We start from the raw sequence: 19,563 nt of genomic DNA, 5'->3' as shown, positions 1-19,563 counted from the left end.
ATATGATGTCTGTACATATGAATTACATGCGTGTACCACCACAGGGAGCCCGACTGTAAGGCAAGGCAATGTGTCTCATAAACACTTGGCCACTGGACAATGAAATTTGTATCTTTTTATTTACATAAGATAGATGAGTTTTTATCCAGAGCTTATTTTTAATTTGCTTTTTAAAAAATAACATGAGACTAGATACAGTGTCTTGCAAAAATATTCATCCCCCTTGGTGTTTGTCCTGTTTCATTGTATTACAAACTGGAATGAAAATGGATTTTTGGGGGGTTGGTACCATTTGATTTACACAATATGCCTACCACTTTAAAGGTGCAAACTTTTTTTGTTTTATTGTGACACAAACAATAATTAAGATGAAAAAAAACAAACAAACCAGAAATCTGGAGTGTGCATAGGTTACCCCCCCCCCCCCCCCAAAAAAAAGTCAATACTTTGTAGAGCTGCCTTTTGCTGCAAGTCTCTTGGGGTATGTCTCTATTAGCTTAGCACATCTAGCCACTGGGATTTTTGCCCGTTCCTCAAGGCAAAACTGCTCCAACTCCTTCAAGTTAGATGGGTTGCATTGGTGTACAGCAATCTTCAAGTTATGCCACAGATTCTCAATTGGATTGAGGTCGGGGCTTTGATTAGGCCATTCCAAGACATTTAAATGTTTCACTTTAAACTACTCCAGTGTATGCTTAGGGTCATTGTCCTGCTCAACTGTGAACCTTCGTCCCAGTCTCAAACCTCTGGCCGACTCAAACAGGTTTTCTTCCAGAATTGCCCTGTATTTAGTGCCATCCATCTTTCCTTCAGTCCTGACCAGCTTTCCTGTTCCTGCAGATGAAAAACATCCCCACAGCATGATGCTGCCACCACCATGCTTCACTGTAGGAATGGTGTTCTCAGGGTGTTGGGTTTGTGCCACACATGGCATTTCCAGTGATGGCCAAAAGGATCAATTTTAGTCTCATTTGACCAGATAATCTTCTTCCATGTGTTTGGGGAGTCTGCCACATGCTGTTGGGCAAACCCCAAATGTGTTTTCTTAAGCAATGGCTTTTTTTTCTGGCCACTCTTCCATAAAGCCCCGCCCACTCTGTGGAGTGTAGGGCTTAAAGTGGTCCTATGGACAGATACTGCCATCTCCACTGTGGATCTTTGCAGCTCCTTCAGTGTTATCTTTGGTGTCTTTGTTGCATCTCTGATTAATGCCCTCCTTGCCCGGTCTGTGAGTTTTGGTGGGCAGGGCCTTCTCTTGTCAGGTTTATAGTGGTGCCATATTCTTTCCATTTTGCTATAATGGATTTAATGATGCTCTGTGGGATATTCAAAGTTTGGGATATTTTTTATAACCCAACCCTGATCTATACTTCTCCATAACTTTGTCTCTGACCTGTTTGGAAACTCCTTGGTTTTCATGTTGCTTACTTAGTAGTGTTACAGAATCAGGGTCCTTCCAGAACAGGTTGATTTATACAGACATCATGTGACTGATCATGTGACACTTTGCATACAGGTGGATCTTAATCAACTAATTATGTGACTTATGAAGTGAATTGGTTGGACCACCTCTTATTTAGGGGTTTCATATGAAAGGGGGTGAATACCTATGCACACTCCAGGTTTCTGTTTTTTCGTCTTAATTATTGTTTGTGTCACAATAAAACAATTTCCACCTTTAAAGTGGTAGGCATCTTGTATAAATCAAATGGTGCTAACCCTCCAAAAATCCATTTTAATTCCAGCTTGTAATGCGACAAAACAGGACAAACACCAAGGGGGATGCTGTCATTAAAAATCATGGAGGCCATACAAAGTACTAGATGCAGTAGTTTTTGTTGTGGGGTGTACTCATTTTTGCACCACCCTAATTTGAGTAAAACTGAAAAATGTGTAATCTAAGTTATATTATTAACCTTACTTTCACGTTATAAGTTAAACAGATGTTATATTAAACTTGTCAACATTTTGGAAATTGTTTGTGTTCATTGAGATATTGTTTAAAATGTTACTTTTCAAAGGGGGTGCACTCATTTATGCCGAGCACTGTATATTCTGATAAATATTATAAAGAATGCCTTTCAAATGTGATTGCAATTTCTACTAATGTAGGTTTAAGTCAAATTTAACTTCAGGCTTATATCTTGTACTTTATACGGGGAAGTCATGACCTAATGGTTAGAGAAACAGCTTTAGGAACAAAAGGTTGCCGGTTCAATTCCCTGGACCAGCAGGAATGGCTGAAGTGCCCTTGAGCAAGGCACCTAACCCCTAACTGCTCCCCAGGCTGCTCTGGGTATGTTGTACGTCGCTCTGGATAATAGCGTCTGCTAAATGCCTGTAATGTAATGTAATGTAATGCATTACCTAACATCAACTTGTATTTCAGTTGATGTCTTTGGATATGAAGTGCAAGTGCTGGTTTAAAAGGAACCCCCCCCCCCCCCCCCTTTTTTCTAACATCTTGGACCTTGGCGCGGCACGGTGGTGTAGTGGTTAGCGCTGTCGCCTCACAGCAAGAAGGTCTGGGTTCGAGCCCTGTGGCCGGCGAGGGCCTTTCTGTGCGGAGTTTGCATGTTCTCCCCGTGTCCGCGTGGGTTTCCTCCGGGTGCTCCGGTTTCCCCCACAGTCCAAAGACATGCAGGTTAGGTTAACTGGTGACTCTAAATTGACCGTAGGTGTGAATGTGAGTGTGAATGGTTGTCTGTGTCTATGTGTCAGCCCTGTGATGACCTGGCGACTTGTCCAGGGTGTACCCCGCCTTTCGCCCGTAGTCAGCTGGGATAGGCTCCAGCTTGCCTGCGACCCTGTAGAACAGGATAAAGTGGCTAGAGATAATGAGATGAGGTCTTGGACCTTGCGTATGCAGACCTTCGTCAAAGTAATATATTTCCCTGTGAATTTGGATTAATCAGTAATAAAACATGTCTAAGCTCTCTTTTGGACACACATTCTTCTGCAGTTACTACATGAACCTGTGCCAGGAAATCCATGGAGGCCTGACTGGTTGTCCAGAGGGAGCCGCTGTGTGTCGCAAGCGCTCCAGTGGAAAGACGGAGACCCTGGGACGAGTATTTACTCAGCGCATGGGATTAACTGGTCAGTGGACTTTACAGTGCACTCAGACACCATCCTGTTAATTAAAAAAAAAATAATAATGATAACCATATCGTCTTATTCCCCAGATGGAAAGATACAGATGAATTACTCCATGGGGGATGCTGTGTGTGGAAATTCAAAACAAGCCAAAACCATCGTGCAGCTGTCGTGCGGAAGGACTGTGGGTCATCCCAAACTCCTAAGGTGAGCCCGGTTATATGGGAAAGCATATGGAAAGGATTAAAGAAATATTTTGATCTCTGTTCACTGCTTCTGTAACGTAGTGATTACAACAAACCAAGAATTTCAGGGATCCACACTTTAGCTGGAGCGTTTACAATTTTCAGTGCCTTGCTACAAAGATACAGGAGACACCTTAACCAAGTGCACATAAAATCCCCTTGGCAAAAATACCAGTTCACTGAAAGGGAAAGGACCTGGGTTGTTAAAGATGCTCATTTGGCTCTGGGAGTTTCGGTACTTTCTTTGACATGTCAACTTTTTATACCCCTGCTCCAAAAAAAGGGGAGGTATACTGGTTTACCTCTGTCCGTCCAGCCATATCTCCGTCTGTCCGAAACACCCTTTTTCTCAGCAACCACAAATCATAGGCACTTGGTACCAAACTTCAGCTTGGGGTTCTATACCGTGTATACCGTTTTCAGGTCTGTCACACATCAACTTCCTGTTCACCAACTGAATGTATTTGCGAAGCATATTAGCGTGGATTTACAAAATTTTCCTCACACTTTTCTCAGCAACTACAAATCACAACTGCTTGATATTTGGTACCGAGCTTCAGCTTGGGATTCTATGCCATGTGTACTGTTTTCAGGTCTGTCGCACATCGACTTCCTGTTTACTGACCGAATGTATTTGCGAAACATGTAGGGTGGATTTTGACGCTATTTCAAGAAGCAAAATGCTATTTCAAAATGACAGTTTACCAGGATGCTATTTGAAATCCCTGGGGAGAGACACTGTTCTTTACTTACAGTGGTGCTTGAAAGTTTGTGAACCCTTTAGAATTTTCTATATTTCTGCATAAATATGACCTAAAACATCATCAGATTTTCACACAAGTCCTAAAAGTAGATAAAGCGAACCCAGGTAAACAAATGAGACAAAAATATTATACTTGGTCGTTTATTTATTGAGGAAAATGATCCAATATTACATATCTGTGAGTGGCAAAAGTAAGTGAACCTTTGCTTTCAGTATCTGGTGTGACCCCCTTGTGCAGCAATAACTGCAACTAAACGTTTGCGGTAACTGTTGATCAGTCCTGCACACCGGCTTGGAGGAATTTTAGCCCATTCCTTTGTACAGAACAGCTTCAACTCTGGGATGTTGGTGGGTTTCCTCACATGAACTGCTCGCTTCAGGTCCTTCCACAACATTTCGATTGGATTAAGGTCAGGACTTTGACTTGGTCATTCCAAAACATTAACTTTATTCTTCTTTAACCCTTCTTTGGTAGAATGACTTGTGTGCTTAGGGTCGTTGTCTTGCTGCATGGCCCACCTTCTCTTGAGATTCAGTTCATGGACAGATGTCCTGACATTTTCCTTTAGAATCCGCTGATATAATTCAGAATTCATTGTTCCATCAGTGATGGCAAGCCGTCCTGGCCCAGATGCAGCAAAACAGGCCCAAACCATGATACTACCACCACCATGTTTCACAGATGGGATAAGGTTCTTATGCTGGAATGCAGTGTTTTCCTTTCTCTAAACATAACGCTTCTCATTTAAACCAAAAAGTTCTATTCTGCTCTCATCCATCCACAAAACATTTTTCCAATAGTCTTCTGGCTTGTCCACATGATCTTTAGCAAACTGCAGACGAGCAGCAATGTTCTTTTTGGAGAGCAGTGGCTTTCTCCTTGCAACCCTGCCATGCACACCATTGTTGTTCAGTGTTCTCCTGATGGTGGACTCATGAACATTAACATTAGCCAATGTGAGAGAGGCCTTCAGTTGCTTAGAAGTTACCCTGGGGTCCTTTGTGACCTCGCCGACTATTACACGCCTTGCTCTTGGAGTGATCTTTGTTGGTCGACCACTCCTGGGGAGGGTAACAATGGTCTTGAATTTCCTCCATTTGCACACAATCTGTCTGACTGTGGATTGGTAGAGTCCAAACTCTTTAGAGATGGTTTTGTAACCTTTTCCAACCTGATGACCATCAACAACGCTTTTTCTGAGGTCCTCAGAAATCTCTTTTGTTCATGCCATGATACACTTCCACAAACATGTGTTGTGAAGATCAGACTTTGATAGATCCCTGTTCTTTAAATAAAACAGGGTGCCCACTCATACCTGATTGTCATCCCATTGATTGAAAACACCTGACTTTAATTTCACCTTCAAATTAACCACTAATCCTAGAGGTTCACATACTTTTGCCACTCACAGATATGTAATATTGGATCATTTTCCTCAATGAATAAATGACCAAGTACAATATTTTTGTCTCATTTGTTTAACTGGGTTCTCTTTATCTACTTTTAGGACTTGTGTGAAAATCTGATGATGTTTTAGGTCATATTTATGCAGAAATATAGAAAATTCTAAAGGGTTCACAAACTTTCAAGCACCACTGTACTCGTTTCACGATTAATTATTTGCTGAAGTCAACATTCATAATAAGTGTCCTATTCCTTCGGTTGCTTGCATTCTGAGATTCTATAATTGAGAGCGGGGGGGGGGGATACGTAAGTGAGCAGTAGCTCACAGTTGATCTTGTTATTTATGTAAAATCTGACCTGTAAATTCATAACCTACTATTCGAGGTTTTTCATGAGTAGAAAACGGGACTCTGGTTTATTAGGGGAAAAAATATAGGAGTGGAGTGTTTATTATTCAGTATCAGATATGCTGAACAATTTCCTCACTTTTTGCTTGATGCAACTAATAAAGTGGCTGGCGAGTGTAGACTTAGAAAAGCAGGTTTTCTGTTCCTTTATCGGTTCAGTTAAACATGTCAGGATTATTTTACACGGTAATCAGACATGCACTGCAGATGTAATAGAGAGAGATTAGAGTTTAAAAAAAACAGTGATGTATTCCTTTAAAGATGGCATATTATATCCGTTTTTCCACAAGTTGACACGGTTCACTGAGGTCTTAATGAAATGTCTGACATGCTTTGGTTAAAATGGCACAAAGATGAAAACACAAATGCATCTCAGTGCATCACAAACACGACAAAAAATGCGTCATCAAATAGAGTAAAATACATAATCGTGAGAGAGAAATATTTCAGAAATCGCGTTGAACGGTCGAGCTCTTCACTGCTAAGAAAACAGAGCCGATGCTGTAACGGCAGAGACGAAAGCAGCTGCTGTTTGAAGTGTCTTTCGGTGTCTCATCTCCTGTTAGTAGACCACATGATGTAAAAGTTTTGAAACAGTCCATAAAGGTAGATAAAGTAGGATTCGTTGGACATTTCTTCCTGAAAATAAATGCAGCGGAATAAATGTGTGCCACACACTCTTTCTCCTGCGGAAATGATTCGTGATAGGAATGCTCTTAATAGCAGGTGTGAACAGGGTCTCTGTCGCATCACCTGAGAGAGAAGTCACTCGCCTCCTCTAATTTAACCACGAGCCTCATCACCATCTCCTCAGTCTGGAAATAATCACTTTTTGTTTTGCTTTTCGCTTCACTTTTCCTTTTTCATTTCACTTTTCGCTTCGCTTTTCCTTTTTCCCTTCACTTTTCACTTCTCATTTTTCACTTCTCGCTTCATTTTTCACTTTTTGCTTCACTTTTCCTTTTTCGCTTTGCTTTTTGCTTCATTTTTCACTTCACTTTTTTTCCACTTCACTTTTTACTTCTGACTTTTTGCTTTTTGCTTTGCTTTTCCTTTTTCATTTCGCTTTTCCTTTTTCATTTCACTTCTCGCTTCACTTTTCCTTTTTCGCTTTGCTTTTTGCTTCATTTTCCACTTCACTTTTTACTTCTGACTTTTTGCTTTTCGCTTTGCTTTTCCTTTTTCATTTCACTTTTCGCTTCGCTTTTCCTTTTTCCACTTCACTTTTTACTTCTGACTTTTTGCTTTTCACTTTGCTTTTCCTTTTTCATTTCGCTTTTCCTTTTTCATTTCACTTCTCGCTTCACTTTTCCTTTTTCGCTTTGCTTTTTGCTTCATTTTCCACTTCACTTTTTACTTCTGACTTTTTGCTTTTCGCTTTGCTTTTCCTTTTTCATTTCACTTTTCGCTTCGCTTTTCCTTTTTCCACTTCACTTTTTACTTCTGACTTTTTGCTTTTCGCTTTGCTTTTCCTTTTTCATTTCACTTCTCGCTTCGCTTTTCACTTCTCGCTTCATTTTTAAATTTTTGCTTCACTTCCTTTTCGCTTCATTTTTCACTTCTTGCTTCACTTTTCCTTTCCCTTCACTTTTCGCTTCTCGCTTCATTTTTCACTTTTTGCTTCACTTTTCCTTTTTCACTTTGTTTTTTGCTTTTCACTTCTTCACTTTTCCTTTTTCCACTTCACTTTTTACTTCTGACTTTTTGCTTTTCGCTTCACTTTTCCTTTTTCACGTCACTTTTCACTTCTCATATCACACTTCGCTTTTTGATTTTAGCTTCATTTCTTGCTTCTCGCTTCACTTTTCCTTTTTCGCTTCACTTTTTGCTGCATTCTTCACTTTTCACTTCTCGCTTCTCTTTTTTCACTTCACTTTTCACTTCACTCCTCTCCTCTCTATTAGGCAGTTAAACATTTTAAAACTTAAGTGTTTAGGCACTCTTCTATGATGGTGCAGGGGCGTTACAGATACCCTGAAAAGCAGGTGAGGATTATGTCCGTATTATGTTCTACGACACGTAGCTAATCAACAAAGTATTATATTCACTGCGTGAGGAAATCAGTGTTTTGGACATCTTTAGGCAGACTGACTGTTTTGACCACCGAGTTTATGCTTGCTCCTTAGACTGTACAGGTGTACTCTAAGACAAAGCTATAAAGCAGCCGAAATAAACATATTTCAATGTCACGTAGGCAAATTTATTTATTTATTTTTTTAATTGTTCTGTGAGGTGAGAGTCACATTTTTTTTTCACCTACAGCAACCTCCATCAGAACATCACACACTTCTAGGTTGTGATCTGTTATAGGCTTTTGTGCTTTTAGGCCTTATGGTTGTGTGTGTGCAGGGAGGACATGGCAGCTTGCGAGTTCTGGGTGGAGTGGGAGACTCGAGCAGCCTGTGCAGTGAAGCAGCAAGGGGAGCAGGTGGAGATGGTGAACGGCACCATCACAGTTCCAGAGACGGGTGCCCTGTTCAGTCTGGGAGATCTCTACTACAGGTCTGTCAGGCAACCAAAAATTGCAAAAAGCACACCGTGCGTGAAACGAGAGTAACCCGAATGCCTTGTGTGGTGCTAATGAGAGATTAGCCTGCATGCCACGAGCACAGTTTATACATACTACTATTTTTTAAGATATATTTAAGCTTAACTCGTTACTTTTAGGCTTTATTCTAGGTTTAAGGAGTCATTATTATGTAGAAAATGAGCATAATGGTAAAGTAGTGTAACCTCCTTCTCTGTATCGCTACTTGAAGATTATTATTATTATTATAAACTCCTCCTTCATGTTTGTTTGACTCCTAGCCTCCACAAAGCCACAGGAGACATCAGACCCAATGGTGACACCTATGTCTATCACATCCAGCTATCAGGCATCACGAACAGCTCCTTATCCAAGTGCCTGGGCGCGAACGTCTGCCAGGTGAAGAAGGACGCCGCCGACTGCAGGAAGATCGGCTCCTCCAACAAGGCCAAGTACTACATCAAAGGTGAGACGTGGACATTACAGCACATGAGTTTTTTGGTTCTTCCAGGTTGGAGGATTTCATTTTGTTGTTAAAACTATATTTGTAGGGGACAGTCTGGACGTCCTGGTGCCTTCGGAGTCTGTGTGCGGTCGTGACAAATCAAAGACCATGTCATCGACCATCTTGTTTCACTGCAAGCCCGAGGCCGGAGTGGGCATCCCGGAGTTCCTGCTGGAAACTGATGGGTGTCAGTACCTGTTCGTCTGGCACACCAACAAAGTCTGTGAACTTTTGTAAGTAACTTTCCAGCAAAAGATTCTTCACGTCTTCAACTCCCATACAATGTTCCCCAGGTGGGTGTGTGTAAAAGTTGTCAAGACGGTGGCGCCACCTGTCATTTAACATTTGATGGGCGTCTGAAATTACTCGGTGACTCGTCACACTAAACACTACTGTTCGTAAACTGCTAGGATGTTTTCACTGAAACTCACCCAGAAGACTCTAAAGACATATTCCAACAAGAATTGTTCACCAGGTGGCGCCACCTGCCATGGATGCGGCTACACAGGGGTTGTGTGCAATTTCACAAAAATCGCTACTCCTCCTACAGGAGTGATCAAATTTTGATCAAACTCCTATGGAATGTTCCGCAGGTGGGTGTGTATGAAAGTTGTCAAGATGGTGGCACCACCTGTCATATTTACGATTTTATGGGCGTCTGAAATTTTTGGATGACTCGTCACATTAAATGCTACTGTTTGTAAACTGCTGGGACATTTTCACTGAAACTCAACCAAAAGACTCTAAAGGCATATTCCAACAAGAATTGTTCACCAGGTGGCACCACCTGCCATAGATGCGGCTACAGAGGGGTCATATGCAACTTCACAAAAATCGCTACTCCTCCTACAGGACTGATCGGATTTCAAACTCTCACACAACAGTGTGTAACAGTTTTAATTGTTTGATCTCAAATGCATTAAGAAGGTCAGAAACTCGTCCACTAATTACCTTTTGACGAGGCAGACCTGTTAATTGAAAAGTATTCCAGGTGACTACCTCATGAAGCTGGTTAAGTGGGTGCCAATAGTGTGTAAAGCATCATCAAGGGAAATGGTGCATACTTTGAAGAATCTAAAATATCAAACATTTAGTTTTTTTAACTTTTTTTTCTGTTGTTTCCCCACATAATTCTATGTACAGTGCTGAGCATAAATGAGTACACCAACTTTGAAAAGCAACATTTTAAACAATATCTCAATGAACACAATTTCCAAAATGTTGACAAGACAAAGTTTAATAAAACATCTGTTTAACTTATAACGTGAAAGTAAGGTTAATAATATAACTTAGAGTACACATTTTTCAGTTTTACTCAAATTAGGGTGGTGCAAAAATGAGTACACCCCACAACAAAAACTACTACATCTAGTACTTTGCATGGCCTCCATGATTTTTAATGACAGCACCATGTCTTCTAGGCATGGAATGAACAAGTTGGAGACATTTTGCAACATCAATCTTTTTCCATTCTTCAACAATGACCTCTTTTAGTGACTGGATGCTGGATGGAGAGTGATGCTCAACTTGTCTCTTCAGAATTCCCCATAGGTGTTCGATTGGGTTCAGATCAGGAGACATGCTTGGCCACTGAATCACTTTCACCCTGTTCTTCTTCAGAAATCCAACAGTGGCCTTAGATGTGTGTTTAGTCATGTTGGAAAAAAATTGATTCAGTTAAAAGCTGTTAATTAGTTCTGGATTTCATTTTTGATGTTTATCATCATTAAGGAGATCTCATCTCATTATCTCTAGCCGCTTTATCCTTCTACAGGGTCGCAGGCAAGCTGGAGCCTATCCCAGCTGACTACGGGCGAAAGGCAGGGTACACCCTGGACAAGTCGCCAGGTCATCACAGGGCTGACACATAGACACAGACAACCATTCACACTCACATTCACACCTACGCTCAATTTAGAGTCACCAGTTAACCTAACCTGCATGTCTTTGGACTGTGGGGGAAACCGGAGCACCCGGAGGAAACCCACGCGGACACGGGGAGAACATGCAAACTCCGCACAGAAAGGCCCTCGCCGGCCACGGGGCTTGAACCCGGACCTTCTTGTTATGAGGAGACAGTGCTAACCACTACACCACCGTGCCACGCCAAGGTCCAAGATGTTAGAAAAGGGGTGGACACCGTTCCACAATTATCGACATCCAGATGATTTTTTTTTTTTTTTTAAATCAGTATGTGGTAGTAATTTAACAAAACATAGTTTTTATTTCAAATTTGTTTTACACAGACTTATTTAGTACAAAATATCTTTTATATAAATATATCGATGTCGGTGTGTACGTAAATGAGGAAGTAATTCGAATGTTTGTAAACAAATGAACTGATAATGTTTAACCTGCGTCAGAAAATCGTTTTGTTCCACTTTCTACCCGCTTTCTCAGTATTTCCGTCCATAACATTTTGTTAATCATTCGTCATAGTTTGTATTAATTTCTAGTTTTGTCATTTACCAATAAATGTCAACAGGAAATTGACTTTGTAACCACATGAACATCCAGATCAAAGGTCATACATCATTCCTCGAACCAAAATATAAAATGTCTACTGATATTGTAATATGTGGTAGGTATTTACAACAAACTACAAAAAAAAATCTGAGTGTAATAGAAAAATCTGAATATTTCAAGCATGTAATTTAATTCTGGTCTAATTCTATTTATTGTAATCGGATTCCACATACTCTATAAACATTTATGTTATGAATCAGAAAAAATAATTATAAATCACAGCACTTTTATTTTTCTTTTTAAAGTACTTCATCTACTTCAACGATGTTCTACAAAGCTTGATCCGTAACAGTTGTAAATGTCACTTAATTCCACAGGGTGTCGATAATGGTGGACACCGGTGAACGTGATTACTATTATCGACACCTCACGTGACTTCTCAAATGCGCGTTTAGATACAAAATGGCGATTGTCAAATGAAAGAGGAGGAAACAAAGTACGTTTCAACAAGGAGATCATGAAATATCGGTGAATTTGATGAGTAAAAACATGTCCATGATCTTTCCACCATGCTTATCTGCGATGATAACGTCCGGGTTTTCAGAAAAATTGCTGACTGTGCTAAAAAAAATAAATTCCATCTCAGGTAATGAGCTGTGTCATCAGACGACAAGATCAAAGGGTGAGGCGGGTCTTCCGGTTGATTAATTAACCATTAATAACTGTTGTAACTGAAACTCACCTTTTGTAAATTTATTTTTTTTTTTATTGGTAAATCTGAAAAGGTGTCGATAATTGTAGTCACCACTCTATTATTTCACAGATTTTAACTTTTTTTTTTTTCTTCTTTTTGTGATTGAAGCACCTCGATTCAGCAAGTGAAGGATAATGAGGAAGCTGGATTATCAGGGCGGAGTCAGGCTCTGGGGGTGGTGCTTAGCCTGTTGCTAGTGGTGCTGACCATCTGTCTGCTTGTTCTGCTGCTCCACAAGCAAGAGAGGAGGTACACACACACACACACACACACACACACACACACACACACACACAGCTTTTCATTATTCCTGAATTTCTCTTGCTGATTAAATTCGATATGATTCTGTTTTAGGGGGCTTTTTATACAGAAGCTCACCAGCTGCTGCAAACGGAGAAATCAAGTGTCTTATAAATACTCCAAGGTAGTATATATTATATACTATATATTATATCATATCATTGTGTGTGTGTGTATGTATGTGTATGTATGTATGTATGTGTGTGTGTATATATATATATATATATATATATATATATATATATATATATGACACAAATTCTCAGTGAGAATTGATGATGAATCGTGTTAATGAAGCAATATACAGTCCGTAATAAAGGGACTGCAAATGTTTAAAAATGACAGATTATTTAAAAAAAATAATACAATAAAATAGAGTGGGTTGCATAAGTATTGACCCCCTTGAATGTTTTCCACATTTTGAAATGGACTTTGGGATTACGTACATGTCACGAATGTACACACAATTGTCCACAATATTGAACTGGGGAAAATCAGTAAAGTTATCAGAATGATTGATTTATTTAATTATTTATAAATTAAACCGCGTATATAATTTCGGAAAAATAAAGCCCTGTTTGCTGTGAAATTCCAAAATTACTTTTGGTCTAACGAGTTTCCATCAGAAGGATGGAACGTAATTTGTTGAATGGAGACGATTGTGCGTCATTAAAGTGGGATATTTTTGGGAGATGTATACTTTGTCAGGACTTTGTCTTGGACTTCATGATGCTGTTTGTTTAGATTTTCAAACAAACTTTACATTCTTAAACGTTTGAATTATGTAATTAAATCAGAGGTGGACAAAGTACCCAACTTCATTACTTAAGTCAAAATACAGATCCCACTGGTCCAATGTTACGCCAATACAAGTGAAAGTTGTTCAGTCAAATTTTTACTTAAAGGTCATAGGCAATGGTTGGAGGTGAAACGTAAAATATCAACTTTATTGTCTAGAAGAACAACCCAAAAAGCAAATTCAATCTTCATAGTGTCTAATTTGCACCCTAAAATTGAATAAAATGGTTAAAATATACTGTTTTGCCCAGTTTCCGAAGGTTTGTTTACATCTCACTTATGCGCGCTTTCACTGCCAGGGGACCGTCGTCGTGACCTCATTTAAGCCAAACAGACCAGGAGCAGTTCTGTGTTTACAGTGCTCGGCGTAAATGAGTACACCCCCCTTGAAAAGTAACATTTTAAACAATATCTCAATGAACACAAACATTTTTCAGTTTTACTCAAATTAGGGTGGTGCAAAAATGAGTACACCCCACAACAAAAACTACTACATCTTGTACTTTGTATGGCCTCCATGATTTTTAATGACAGCACCAAGTCTTCTAGGCATGGAATGAACAAGTTAGCGACATTTTGCAACATCAATCTTTTTCCATTCTTCAACAATGACCTCTTTTAGTGACTGGATGCTGGATGGAGAGTGATGCTCAACTTGTCTCTTCAAGTTATATTATTAACCTTACTTTCACATTATAAGTTAAACAGATGTTCTATTAAACTTTGTCTGGTCAACATTTTGGAAGTTGTGTTCATTGAGATCTTGTTTAAAATGTTACTTTTCAAAGGGGGTGAACTTATTTAGGCTGAGCACTGTACTTGCGAACCGAGCACATGTATATGGGCTTTGGTCGTGAGAGGTTGTGTAAAATGTCTGAAAGCGATAGCGATTTTGAAGTAGGAACTCTCCAAATTGAATATCGAGAGGTGAAACCATATATGCATGAGCCTATGGCCGTTGCGAAGCAATCAGTGAATGTGGCTCACTGGTTTGACCGTGCAGCCTCGGAATCGGACAGCGACTCTGATCACGGTGACCCCGGACCTCAACAAGACTCGCGCCCAAACGATTTATCCTGGTCGTTATGATAAATTCTTACTTTCATCGTAATACTAAATAAGAGCCCTTTTGAAGAATAATTAAACCTCTCTCCCTAGTGGATATAGGGAACGATTACTTGACAGTGCGCCGGTAGGCCATCTGCGGCATTATACTATTTATAGCCTATTCTAAGCGAGGAAATATCCCTTTGTCTCATTTCCACAATGATTGTACAGGATCCCTCAGGACTCTTGACTTGTCAATTGCAAGCAAAAGTAAAAATGTTTACCTCCAGGTCTTCTCATTGTTGCTTGAGCGTTGCTGCTCCGTTTCTTCTTTGACTGCTTGATTTTGTTTCGTGCGCACAATCCACTATCTCCGCCTCTTCTCTTCTTCCGGAAAAAAACAACCCTCTGGCTTCATGCGCATAATCCACTCTCTCCGCGTCGTCTCCTCTTTCGGAAAAAGCCAATCCAATCTCTCCGCCTTGTCTCCTCTTTCGGAAAAAGCCAACCCTCTCGCTCCGCCTCTTCTCCTTTTTCAGAAAAAGCCAATCCTCTCGTTCCGCCTCTTCTCCTCTTGCGGAAAAAGCCAATCCACTCTCTCTGCCTCTTCTCCTCTCTCAGAAAAAGGTAAAAACTTCTAACCTGGACCGGTCCTGTTGTTACAGTTCACTGCACAACAAAAAGGCATGTTTTTTTTTTTTTTTTGGAAATTCCCTACATGGAAGTGGACTGAACTCAAGCGGTTTGTTTGTCTTAAATGACATCACGTGCCAAGTGGTCACGAAAATAGCCGAACAGAAATTTGCCACGATCCGCGCCAACTTATTTTAATTATTACTTATTCACAATACTTCTTGGGACCAGAAGAAAATTACAGAGGGTTTTTTAACATAGTTTCAAATGTGCATAAAATTAAAACCGTTGCTTATGAGCTTTAAGTTAAAGTACTGAAGTACTTGCTTGTAAAAATACTTAAGTATTAAAAGTACATTTTCTCTCAACGCATTGTTGTATTATTGCCACAACGCTTACTAAACCTAATGCCTCTGAAACAATCAACTGGATTTCCTGACTAGCTTGTCGAACCTGTAGAATAAACGCCTGGTAGAATGTTACAAAATGAAACACAACCTAACTGAAAAAGAACCACTGTCATTTTCTTTTTTAATTTTTTTAATTTTTTATTTTTTTAATTGTAACACTTTTCCCCACCCCCACAAAGCACCATGGTAGTGTTCTGACCCAGCTCTGGCACTGTGTGCACACATGCATGTGTATGTTAATCAGGAAGACAGTGGAATAGCTGTAAATGCAGCTTGCTCAGAAAATAAAAATGACAATCCAACCTGCTTAAAATCCAGATCCACACTGCGAGCTTAAGAACTGCCCAACAGCAACACTGCTGTAAGCAAGACAAAAAAGTGCAAGACCATCATCTGACATCAAAACAAAAAATGCCAACAATTTGTTGCGACTGACTAGTACAATACTGTCCATCTCACAGGTCATGCGCGCAATTGTATGTATTCATGCACATGACTCTGCCTGTGGAATCACGGTGGTTTAACGTTAAGCTAGCTAGTCAGTGAAGCTCCACCCGACATGCTAGCAAAATCTTTTCAAACTCAAAATCATATTAGGTAGCTAACGTTACTAGAAAAGAAAGATCTCTACATTCTGTTTATTTGGCAAAATTATGCTAAAACAGTTCTGAAAGGACTTCAGATAAGTTAACGTTATTCATGTTAGCATAACTGTTTTTACATGCTAACAGTGTCCAAGTTAACTAGCTATGTGTTAACGTGAGCCATGGACAAGGCTATGGCAACTTGGCAGGCAAATCCATAGAAAGTCATTTGACTAACCAGACTGCATAGCTACGTTTGCAATGTTATCGCTAGCTCTAAAGGCACAGACAACTTCATTGCAAGCTTTCTCTTGGAATAAAATGTTTACATACCTCAATATGTGTCTGCAGGTCAGACAGCAAGTTTTTGTAGGTTGTGATGTGGTTCGTTTTAGGTAAATAAAGCAAACATTTAAAACAAAACTCTTTATTCCTTTGAGAAAACTGAAACATGGGTTCTAGCTATAGACCCTTTTCAGTCACGTGACCTTCGTAAATGCGACCGCCATTTTGGACATGTAGTGGACTCCGGCTCGAATCAGTTTGAATGCGAGGAAGGCGACAAACGAAAAACATAAGAAAAAGGAGCGAGATGCAGAAAACACCTTCACTATCCAGCGACGCAGGGCATTTACAGGGCGAGCAGAGGGAGAGGTATTTGCAAAAATTGAGGTTAGCAGGCTTAGAGAACGACGTTTACCTGCTTCCACCAGGATTGTTCACTGACGTACGGAAGTACACGAAGCCCTCGTCTTTACCTGACTTCGGCCCACATGATCTGTATACCTATGTCGTTAAAAACCCATCGCCATACACAGGTATTGATCTGAAAGCGTATAAGAGTTTGGATGCCTACAAATATTTTGTGTCAGGCTGGGTAACATGCCTACATCAGCGGGTCGTCCCTGGAGCCGGTGGTCGCCATCTTATTACAGCTAAGGTTTGTTCACATTTTCATTTACTTTCGGTCCTCAGGATAAACAAAATGTTATTAAATGTCATTGAAATAACTTCTTAGTCTGTTGAGACATGGCCTGTTATAAATTTGCTGTTACCAGGCAATGACCTATTAGGGTCGGTGTCTGTGTTGTAGCAGTGTACTAGCAGCTAGCTGATAGCACTAGCTAATGTCAACAACATAGTAGCTAGTATGTTACTGTAGCAATGTTTACGTTCAGTCATTTGGATGACTGTTAAAACCTTTCAGTCTCAAGTTTTTCCTTTACTGTATTTACTAGTTTACTGTAATTATGATCCGGCAGCTATTTACACCAGATCCAGTGTAAATAGCTGCTGGAGCCAACGTCTGAGGTTCCGGAGCGTGCTCCGGCTTGCTCCCCTCAAATTAAGCCCTGTACAGGTAAATAGCTGCCGGAGCCAATGTCCGAGGTTCCGGAGCGCGCTCCGGCTTGCTCCCCCTCAAATTAAGCCCTGTGCACGCTCCGGAACCTCGGACGTTGGCTCCGGCAGCTATTTACACTGGATCCGGTGTAAATAGCTGCCGGATCATAATTACAGTAAACTAGTAAATATAGTAAAGGAAAAACTTGAGACTGAAAGGTTTTAACAGTCATCCAAATGACTGAACGTAAACATTGCTACAGTAACATACCAGCTACGATGTTGTTGACATTAGCTAGTCAACAGTGGCTACTGCAGGAGAACAAAGAGGTTACAATGGGTTATTTTAACCCATTTGGTTACACACTCGCCGCCACAGAATGTTAACAGCAATGTAATGCCTTTTCTGGCTAATTTTATTCGTCTTACCTCCAACAAAGTGGTCACTACACAAGCGTTGGTATGCCGAGGGCTGCCAATCTTTCCTGTTTATGGCCGCTATCCATCTTCTCCGTCGGGATCCGATAAAATGATAACCCTTGCCTTGTTTGTTGATGGTTACTACATCCAGGTGCACAACAATATAGTGGCATGATGGAAGTCTTGCTGAAAGTAAAAGCTTTCTTTGCTGCCGTTCCTCAATGTTGGCTGTGGTAAACTACTGGTAGTACATGTCCAAAATGGCGGCCGCGTTTGTCGTGACGTCACGTGAAAAGGGTCTATAGCCATGGGTGTGTGCATTCCCCAGAAGAACTGCCTCCTTCCATTCTGCCATCAACTGATCATGTTAAATAATGCTGTGGAGAAATCATTGAACTTAATTTTATACAGTCTATGGATGTGACGTGACCCGAGTGATAACTGATGGACTGTCTCAGTGTCACCTGCAAAAAAAACAATTACGTTTTAGAAAAGAAAAAAACATCCACTTTCAAAGCTGCTTCATAGTAACGAGGACCTTGATAGAAATGTAGTGGAGTAAAAAGTACGATATTTGTCTTTCAAATGTAGTGAAGTTAAAGTTATTAGTTGGCAAAAAAATTAATACTCAAAGTGTACTTAAGTACAGCTTAAGTAAATATACTTCATTACTGTCCACCTCTGAATTAAATATGTAATTATGTAACTTCTGATGGCAGAAGTAATTTTGGGATTTCACAGTAACAGGAGTGAATACTTGAGCAGTTACTTATACAAACCTTTTTATTATTATATAACCTTTTATATTAACAATTCACCCAATTCATAATTCGACTTGATACATTTTTACTACCTTCTCTTTTCTTGAGATTTCAGCAGTCTGTAAAAAGAGAGCTCTGATTTCTTGTTAAATCTGCTTCTCCAGTTAATCACACACTCTTTCACATCTTATCTGTTTTGTGTGTTTTCGCAACATTAGAGTTGTGTTACTTCTGCCTAGGGTGAAGTCACGTGTATTCCCACTATTCTTGGGTTTCACGTGACCTCACATCCGCCTCATTAGTTATTCAAAACTTTAGCTGGTGGTCTACCAAAACTCAGTTGACAAAGCGTTTGTACGGAGAAGGTGCATTGTTTGCATGAAAAATGCATTACGCTTGCGTTGTTTTTAGGTTGTTTGAATCGATCAAACCGTGAAACCGATAAAAGTTTCTTCAGGGTTCCTCGTGAACTAATAAAAAAAGGTGAACGAACACAGGATTTCACAAAAAGACGTCGAGAAAGGTGGCTTTTGAACCTCTCACTGAAATCGAAGGGGGCCGAGTCGAAGCGTGCTGGAGTTTGCAGTGATCACTTGGTGAAAGGTTTGTATTTCCCTCTCAGCTGTCCTTAGCGTTTTCCAAGTAATTTTCTTGCTGTGTCATTATTTTACAGTACTTTTTTTGGTCACGAAGCGCTAAAGTCCCCAGCTGTTTTTGTTTACTCCTCACAAAGTCCATATGCATGAAGGTCACGACAAAATTCTTCCCCAGCCGTACAGTTACAACGCACCGTGATCACTTCTCCGCCTTGTTTAACTAAGATCCAGGTCTTTAAAGGAGTTTCTGATGATCTTTGTGAACGATTTACCTGAGAGATAAAAGCCCACACAAGTGAGAATCAAGCCAACTGTTTGCGCTTCGTTGTAAAGATGCGAGCAAAAAGCTTAAAAAAAACAACCATACTTACACGAGTAAAAACAATTCAGGATTCATTCGGTAGCGACTTGATACCGAGGTCCTTTACCCAGCCACATACAAAAAAAGTTATAAGCCTCCATACTGTTTTGCGGTGTAGAAGGACGTCTGCAACACCAGATAGTT

General features: G+C 40.2%; 1 protein-coding gene across 1 annotated transcript in view; it reads left to right on the top strand.

Annotated features, from left to right (window-relative positions):
- Positions 1–19,563, top strand: part of igf2r (insulin-like growth factor 2 receptor) — a 171,737-nt gene that overhangs the window by 149,292 nt on the left and 2,882 nt on the right. The window contains exons 41-47 of the mRNA XM_060916407.1: positions 2,963–3,099; positions 3,186–3,303; positions 8,266–8,418; positions 8,725–8,909; positions 8,995–9,181; positions 12,277–12,417; positions 12,523–12,592. Of these exons, the coding sequence (XP_060772390.1) occupies positions 2,963–3,099; positions 3,186–3,303; positions 8,266–8,418; positions 8,725–8,909; positions 8,995–9,181; positions 12,277–12,417; positions 12,523–12,592 (991 nt within the window). The remainder of the gene's footprint in view (positions 1–2,962; positions 3,100–3,185; positions 3,304–8,265; positions 8,419–8,724; positions 8,910–8,994; positions 9,182–12,276; positions 12,418–12,522; positions 12,593–19,563) is intronic.

Source organism: Neoarius graeffei, chromosome 3, assembly GCF_027579695.1.
Source record: "Neoarius graeffei isolate fNeoGra1 chromosome 3, fNeoGra1.pri, whole genome shotgun sequence".
Lineage (NCBI taxonomy): Eukaryota > Metazoa > Chordata > Actinopteri > Siluriformes > Ariidae > Neoarius > Neoarius graeffei.
Note: the sequence above shows the minus strand (reverse complement) of the source record. Positions and strands in the feature narration are given on the sequence as shown.